Source organism: Cottoperca gobio, chromosome 5 (assembly GCF_900634415.1).
Source record: "Cottoperca gobio chromosome 5, fCotGob3.1, whole genome shotgun sequence".
Taxonomy (NCBI): domain Eukaryota; kingdom Metazoa; phylum Chordata; class Actinopteri; order Perciformes; family Bovichtidae; genus Cottoperca; species Cottoperca gobio.
In genome coordinates, this window is record NC_041359.1 from 17,450,840 (window position 1) to 17,459,910 (window position 9,071).

General features: G+C 39.6%; 1 protein-coding gene across 1 annotated transcript; it reads left to right on the plus strand.

The window, feature by feature from the left end:
- The first annotated feature begins 1,103 nt into the window (after positions 1-1,103).
- LOC115008375 (G-protein coupled receptor 61-like) lies at positions 1,104-6,384 on the plus strand. Its single transcript, XM_029431950.1, has 3 exons — positions 1,104-1,380; positions 2,893-3,593; positions 3,640-6,384. The coding sequence occupies exons 2-3, from the start codon at positions 3,112-3,114 to the stop codon at positions 4,517-4,519; spliced, it is 1,362 nt and encodes a 453-aa protein (XP_029287810.1). The 5' UTR covers positions 1,104-1,380; positions 2,893-3,111; the 3' UTR covers positions 4,520-6,384.
- The last annotated feature ends 2,687 nt before the right edge of the window (positions 6,385-9,071 follow it).

The following is a 9,071-nucleotide window of genomic DNA, read 5'->3' on the forward strand; positions in this document are numbered from 1 at the left end:
AGAATTTGGTCTTTGTCTTAAAAGGTATCCTGTCATCAGTGTTTCCAGATTGGAAATGTTAAAAGGGGACATATTATGCTAATTTTCAGGTTCACACTTCTTTTTTGGGTTTCTACTAAAACATGTTTAACATGCTTTAATGTTTTAAAAACAAAGGCCAGTCTGCTCTGATTGGCTTGCGAGAAAGAATGGTCAGGTCATTCTCAAGCTGTTGGTTGAGATACTCAGATGGGGTTTGCATGTGACATAAGAAGGGGAGACACATTTGAATGGCTTATTGAATCCAGTGCAGAGCAGTGAAGCCTATGCTGAAGTGGCAAAAACCGCAGTTCCTCGATTGGCCACTTGAGGCTCCCTCAAAAAGCGAGTAAATCTCCACAGACAGATGTTAAAATGATCAACTATACAGCAGAAATAAACATGTTTACAGCCTGTTACAAAAAACGTTTTTGGCCTCTATAGCTAATTTCCCTATTCATGAAAACTGTATGTGAGGGGAATTTTGATGTAACTCACCCTTTTTATTTATATTAAAGCTTAAAGTTACACACTATTATTTAAACTATCATACAAGGGCTTACAAGCTGAGCTGAGCTCCAAAGTCATGATTATCAACATCATAGCCACTAAGCATGATTAGCTGGAAAAAAGGTCACGTGAGAAGAGATAGTAAACATAGATGTAGGATCCATATGTTGGAGGGACGCTTATAATATATAAGATTAAAAGTATAATAATAATATATATATATCATTATTACTTAGAGGAAACTCTTTGGACTCATCCTCTGGGGATTGCCATTGCAATGACATGGCAATCTGATAGTTGTTGAGATATATTGTAGTACATTCATATTACAGTAGGTTTTGAAAAGCGTTGGACTAAGATATATCTTCATATCTCTTACCACGCTTATAGGTAAAAATCAGCTTACATTGCTAATAAATATAGCGACAACATAACATTTCCCTGTAATTTAGGAAGGTACAATTTGACAATGCGATGAGGACACTAGGACCCTGTGGAGACGGCAGCTCTGGTCCTGTTTCTCGCTGCCTCCTGCTCCATCTCTGCAGTCACTGTGTGTGAGTGGAAGAGGGAAGCAGAGAGTGAGCTGGTGTCTTTGCATGCATTTACATCAGCATCGTTTCAGAAAAATCTCTGCTGCCACAGCTCAAAGCACCCAGGGAGGAGGATGCACGAGACAGATCAAGGGCTGGGAAGAGAAACATGCTCCTATAGAGGGAAGTACCTCAACAGCATTCACAGGGTGCAGTGATTGATGTCCACTGTGTACCTCAGCAGTGGGAGCTAAACCAGGTTTTCATCCTCAGGGACCAAAAGCAGCAGACAGCTGCATCAGGAAATACTCTGAGTCAGGTACTTGATGCTCTCTCTCTGTTTCTTCCACTAACGCTCCCTGATTCTCACCACATTTTCTCGCTTGCTCTCACCCTCTTCTTCTAATCTGCTCATAACATACTGCTGAGTGCAACGATAAATCAAATTCAATTGTGATGTGATATATATAGAATGTGGGCCTTGCTTTATACAGTGGGTGTAATGCATTAATGATTAATATATAAATGAGTAGGCGGTAAGCCATGACTAAACCTGGCAAGAGGGTTACACTGAATTGGGAGTACCCCTATGTGTGATTTGGAGACGTTGCTCACTGAGGGCAATTATTTATATGTGATGAAGGGGGTCAGAGCTCAATTTTTAGCCTCATTCGTACTGTTATCACTGCAGACAAGAGGCAGAACATCCCGGGCTTTTGTTCTGTGGCAGAGAGCATTTATAGCAGTAAGCAACTGGATTTCCTTGATCTGACACATACTTATAACAGCAACAACCCATGTCTGTTTGTTGTCTGTAATAGCTAGGCATAGTTAATATGCAGACAGCCTCTGCAACCTATGAATACCCTCAAGTTTTCCATTTGAAAGACTAAATTAACTCATACTAAGTGGCCAGGGCTTCTTTAGAAGACACACTATTGTAGCACATGTACATAAGCACAATCATGGAATCTCTGACCTACATACTGGGGTTCACATTGGCAACGCCATTCTGCGATTATGTCTTTATTTTTTTTAGATGTGCACAATCATTTTAGTCGCTGTGTAAACATATTCAACAAAAACTCTCACAGCAAGTGTATATATGACGGAAAAGGACTGTCACCTAATTCTTGATATTGGTTTTGGGAACGAACATGCATTCGTGCATTGACAGGATGTGTGCTTGAAAGGTATTCATCACCTGCAGCTTCTCAGCAAAGGACCTTTTTTTTCTTACCATAATATTATTATAACTGTAAAGAAGGTGGTCCAAAATCCTTTATTTAAAATGTTTCCTAGAGTATCAGTACAATCTTACACATATGTTTTGGGCATCATGATTTGCTTGTAGATTTATGAACTATAATCTGTTCAAGTGACTCAACTCTTTTACATGATGATTTATGATGATTGTTCAAATAATTTCACTCCTTCAGTTTTCTCAGCATGTTGCTAAAAAGATGCCAAGTGTCCTTGCCTTGAATAATGCATAGGCTACTTAATTGAGTTAAGGGCCAGATTTTGGATTATTTTATCAGTAAGATTACCTTAACAGAGATTTGAGAAGGTAAGGAGGATTTTATCATCTTCTTATGAGTGTATTAATCGTAACGGTAGCTGGGGCACAAGTGAAACTCAGCTCAACTGATTAGAAAGATTAGTTCATAAAACCCAGAAGTGCATGAGGCATATATATATATATATATATATATATATATATATATATATATATATATATATATATATATATATATATATATATATATCCAAACTAAGGTAAACACACATTCACAATTTATTTTCATCTGTCTTTCTCTCTCATTTGTAGGATGGGTTGTGACGGACGGCAGACATGAAAACTTGCTAAATGAACAGGAATCATAAAATCCGACCAGAGCTCCTGACGATCGCAGCATCACCCTTCGGACCAAAAGGCAGCTTTTGACCTCATTTTCAAGCCGCTGTTTTCTGGCCGTACTTCCTGGCTTTGAAGGATGGGTGATGGGCCTGTGACTGCTCCTGCCTGCCTGCCTCATCCCACCCTTCAATGGAGCCGATGTGGAACTCCTCCCACCCACCTCCACAGTTCATGTCCAACATGTCTGCCTCCTATCTGCCTGAGGGCTGGGCTCTGTCCCAGTCGCTAGCCCTGCTGGCCATGCTGCTCATGGATCTGCTGGCTGTGGTGGGTAATGTGGCTGTCATGGCGGTCATTGCTAAGGCCCCACAGCTCCACAAGTTTGCCTTCGTCTTCCACCTGTGTGTGGTGGACCTGCTGGCAGCCCTGGTGCTGATGCCCCTTGGCATGCTCTCAAGCCGAGCCTTCTTTGGGGAGGCCCTGTGCCGGAGCTACCTCTTTCTCAGTGTGTGCCTGGTTAGCGCTGTCATCCTCTCCATCTCTGTCATCAATGTGGAGCGTTATTACTACATCATACACCCGATGCGCTATGAAGTAAAGATGACTGTTGGCCTAGTAGCGTCAGTGCTGGTGGGGATATGGGTCAAAGCCCTGGCCATGTCTGCTCTGCCGCTGCTTGCTTGGTTCCTACAAGGTGGAAGAACTCCTCTTCTGGAGAGTAGTGGGGTTGGGGGAGGAGGAGGTGGGGCATGTCCCATCTCCACCTGCTCAGGGTCACAGGCGCTGCTCACTACATTGGACAGGGGGAGGGTCAAACCGCTTGGCCTTCATGGCCCTGTTTACTCTGGTGTATTTCCTGTGTCCACTACTTGTCATTCTTGTTGTGTACTGCAATATGTTCAAAGTGGCTCGGGTCGCAGCCATGCACCACGGGCCTCTGCCTACCTGGATGGACACGCCTCGTCGCCAGCGGTCAGAATCACTCAGCAGCCGTTCCACGATGGTTACCAGCTCTGGGACGGGCACGGGCACAGACAGAGCCACTCCGCAGCGTTCCTTCGGGGGGGGAAAAGCTGCAGCAGTGTTGGCAGCAGTAGGTGGGCAATTCCTTTGTTGCTGGCTGCCCTACTTTACTTTCCACCTGTATTCAGCACTGGCTGCCAGCCCTCCAGCCACACTAGCCTCTCTGGAGGAGGTGGTCACCTGGATTGGCTACTTCTGCTTCACCTCCAATCCCTTCTTCTATGGCTGTCTTAACAGACAGATCCGGGAGGAGCTGGGCAAGCATCTGCCTTGTCTGTTTCGTCGAGCAGGGGTTGAGATGGAGGACAGACTGCCCAGCAGGGAAGGATCCATAGAGGAAAATTTCCTTCAGTTTCTTCAGGGCACAGGCTGCAACTTGGATCCTCAAAACTCTCAAAACTCTCACAGCACCTCCAGCCCTAAAGGGGAGGCCTGCTGCCCCGTGGCCCAACCACCAGAGCCAGCACAGCCGATACCGATAGATTTCCGTATCCCGGGACAAATTGCAGAGGAGACTTCAGAGTTTATTGAGACTGAACGGGCGAAAAACAACCATATATATACAGACAATTGAGTTTTTAATGTCTTTATTTCCTGAAAATAAGACTCATTTTGATCATTCAGATATAAACTGTTTCAGGAGTTATTTCAGTAAGAACATTTTTCTCTATTTCTACTGAAAGCTGTCCAACAGGTAGCTCAATTCACTTAAATAACTTTAAATTGTATCTTTGAATCATTGCACTTTGACTCATCATATTTCATTCTTAAACAATCACAAGGATACAATTAAATGCAGTTGTTTGAGATGCATTTCAAACTGTTTTTTGTAAACAGGGAAATTACTGCTAGATTTTAAAAATGGCAAAAATGGCCTTCCACACAACCACTCAGCTCTGTACAGTAAATTACTTTTATGTCTACTATTGGTGTAACATTTTAAAGCCTTTTTTAAAGATAAAAAAAACAATAATTATATGTTTGATTTTATGAAGGTAACTAAATAGTCTTCAGACTTAAATGTTTACAGAATATTCCTTTTGATCTCAAATTAGGGAACACTTGCTGAAATACATCGGCTCCCTCTCAATTAACTACTTTACTTTAGTGCGGTGAACGTTGGAAGAATTGCCCTTGGTATTCAGGAATGAAGATTAAACGTTTCCACACACCAACTGATACTGTATTTGTAACTGCCAAATCAATCATTTTTGAAATTCTGGTAAGTTGATTACTGTTGAATAAGTAATGACGAAGAAGATAGCAATAAAATACACAAACGTTATGAGTATTTAGGGGATCCTTTGAGGTAAATGCACAACCGTCATTTTTGATTGGTAGCTGTGCTTTCATCAATGATAATGCCACTCATAACCCTTACGCCAATCTGATTATAATCGATTAGTGGGTGTACATATTGTGGCCTAACTCTCATGGAATTGCTTCGAGTTGTTTACAGATAACCACCTGAATTTTTGTTCTCCTTTCTTCGGTGCTTGTCCAAACACATCTTTTTTTTTTTCTTCCTAAAAAAATCTGTTGCGACTCATTTTAGGATGCAGGTTGACTTTTTAACTCTCCTTAAGGGTCACCTAGCTTTCTGCCATGTGTTGTATTTTCAGTATATTTGGATATAGATCCTAAAAATCAGTATTCTCTTGATGCACTGCATTACGTTCAAATATGATTCTATTTCTTACATTTGTTAAATGTTCTAAATTGTATGTTATGTTTAGTAAAACTGTATAAGTTTGGGTTGTGTGTTTAACTCAGCATGCCCATGTTTCATTTAATTAGTGAGTGTAAGTATATGTTGTGAATTTCATTACAAGGAAGCTGATTTATTTTGACACGTATGCAGTAACTGCCTTTTTTTGTTAGTTTTTCTTCTGTGGAGATTTTTTTTATCCCGGAAGAAGAATATATTTAGATTAAGTTTGACTACCCTGATCATTAGGGTTTTTACAGTACCTCACATGCAGGAAAAAAAAAACATTGCAAGGAGACTAAAGCAGGTGTGAATTGCTCCTTTATTAGAAATGAGGGTGCAGAACTTTGAGAATGTGATGAAGTGATATTTTATAGCAAACTGTTAGGGATAGATATGATAAACTGTGGAAATGTTTGATTGAAATGACTTTCTTACGTAATGTGAATACAGGGTTTTAAAGATATTTTTTTGAGTGACGATGCCAATCCAAAATCAAAAGCTTGTCGAGCTTGATATCCTCTTTTAATCACGTCTAAATATCCCAAACTGTGAATGATATTGAACGTTTGTGTTAGGATTTTCATTTGTTCAGAGATTGTTTTTTATGCTGTGATAAAAATAAAAGAATGACTTCCACTGTACTGCAATGATATGAATGTGTTTTAGAAGAAGACATGGCTAAAATGTGAGTGTGAGATACTGTTGTAATAAAGAGTTTCTATGTTTGTAAAACATTTTGGTTGCATTTTCATAATTTTACCAACGTTATGGGGCTGCTGCTGTTACAAATTCAGTGAAGTGATGCCTAAATACATATAGCTTATTTTGCTCAACATCTCAGTGTGTGTGGCTTAATCTCTCTGCCTTGCTTTGATATACCATTGCAGGGGGAGGGGGGCCAAAGCTAGTGGACCTTCATCAGAGAGAAAAGATATATAGATGTCAATCGACATAGATAGATAGATAGATAGATAGATCGATAGATAGACAGACAGACAGACAGATAGATAGACAGACAGACAGACAGACAGACAGACAGACAGACAGACAGACAGACAGATAGATAGATAGATATAACCTCGGTTTAATGCTATGTTTCTGTCAGAAGAAGCTGGTGGACGACAGGCCTCACACCTCAACGATGGACCTCAGTCAAACCGCCCCCAGCTTCACCAGGCTCTGCCATCTCCATGGCAATTATTACCTAGTGACATTTCTCAGTGCTGTAGCGGGCAGGAGGAGGAGCGTGCTCTAATGGGAATCCAACAAGACACCCTTATCTGAGACTTCTTAAAATATATTCTCTAGACTCAACCACAGCTGACATTGTTTCTGTTGTTGTTATTTTTTTTCCCAATCTCTGGATTGCTTGTGTGAGTATCTCATAATGTAAACCGATATAACTCTCTACTCTGCTGTTGAACTTTGAACTTTGATTATTTCTTGATAATCTTAGATTGCTTTACCTTAATATATATAGTTTTTACATTTAAACTTTAGGACTCTTATCCCGCATTTACATAATGTTTTTTGTTGTTGTAATAGTAATGGCAAATTGATTGCTGTGCTTTTTTTATAAAGTAAAATGGTACTGATATGACCAAGTTATGTTGCTGACAGCACCAGTAGTTTACAATAAAATCAATCTGCCCTGATTTTTTGGAACCATATAAATGAAAAGCAAAACTAAACTATATAACACAAGTTGCAAACAAAAGCTACAATAATTTCAGTTGATCATGTGAAATTAGTTGCATGGTCAGCGGTAAGACCGCTCTGCGCTGGCTGTGCCCTTGTTTCCCCTTGCGTCGCGCGCCAAAGTTCAAATAATTTCAACTTTGACCTCGATTGCCGCTGCCCTTTCAAAGCTCAACCAATGAGATGACAGCTGTATGAAGAGGCACGGGCAAGCAGGGGAGGTAACCATAGAAACAAAACTAACTAGTTGCCACCACATTTCCTATCATGTGAAGGCAGAAGTGTGTACTGACTGAGTAACTGGAAGAGGGCAAAGAGCATGTAGCTATAGGAAAATGTTGAACCATGGCCCTAATAGGAAGTGAAAGAGGGAAGTGAGATGGGAATATATATGCATGCAGATAATGCATCAGTTTATTGTGGAACAAAGATGTGGAACATTAAACATTAAAAAGTCATAAATTACAAGCTGCAGTAATTATTTTCATTGCCACTTGGGGGCATAGGAACTACATGAAAACAAAACGCTGACATATCCTCATTTCATAAAGTTGTTATGATGAATATCTCAGGAAACAGTTGCCATTGTTCATATCCATTAGCCATTATTTGTTTCCTCCAACTTTCCAGACACATTGTCGGCATTTTACAAAAGACAAATGACTGGTTGTAGGAGGGACAACAAGCCAATATGTACAGTTATTGTGATTTCTAATACAGTAATCTTTGAGTATATTAAAATAAATGTACTGTTCCTTACATATAACATATTCGTTAATAGGGGTCAATGGTTTTTATTCACGAGTGACACAAATGGTTAAATGAAATGTTGGACTTCAGTCTCGAAAGCCAGTCAGCCAACACTGTACTGCACGTGTTCCTATTTTTATTTTATGGTCTTCCAGTTTGCTTTTTGCTTCAATGGATATACACCAACTAGTATGAAAGGCATTTTACAGCTAATTTACTTCTTTACTCCCTTACTTCTTAAAAACGGCTGTATTGTTTTGAATTAATAAGTACATTCTGCTCAATGGTATGCATTTAAGTACAACTTTGACATACTTTTACTGTACATGAGTAATTCCATTTTTGATACTTTCTACCAATACTTAACTACATTTTAGAGGGAAATGTTACACGTTTCACTTCACTACTTTAATTTGACAATACATTGTATGCAGGTTTTCAAAACTTTAACTGTGTTAAATTAAATTATTTTTGTGCAGTAAATTAATAGTAGGCCTATATAAAGCAGCAAACATTAGCTCCACCTTGAGAAACTACAGCATTGCATGCACATACCTATACTTTTGATAGTTAATTACATGGTTAAACTTCTGTAGGCTTACTGAGAAATATTTTTGAATGGGTCTTTTACTTGTGAGTTATAGTGGTATTTTTAAATTGTGGTACTTAAATGAAACTATTCTGAATATTTTCTCAAACACTAGGTCTTGTGACAGGCCCTCCCATCAAAATCAGAACTACACTTTAATTTCCCCCATTTTCAGCTTGTGGTGTAAATATGCCAGTTATCGTTGCGATATTTACTGACTTTTATATACAGCCAAAATGATTTAAAACAGGGTTAATGGCACTTAAAGAAAATATTTGTGTGTGTTTTGTGTCGACCTTTAGTGACCTTTGAACCACGACGATCATAGAGGGAGGGGCTACATTAACATCGTCCTTCTTTTATGGAAATAAAGGCATT

Coding starts and splice junctions, on each gene's coding strand:
- LOC115008375 (XM_029431950.1), top strand. CDS start 3,112: ATGGAGCCGATGTGGAACTCCTCCCACCCACCTCCACAGTTCATGTCC. Junction 3,594..3,639: donor CTGGCCATGTCTGCTCTGCC/GCTGCTTGCTTG, acceptor CCTCTTCTGGAG/AGTAGTGGGGTTGGGGGAGG.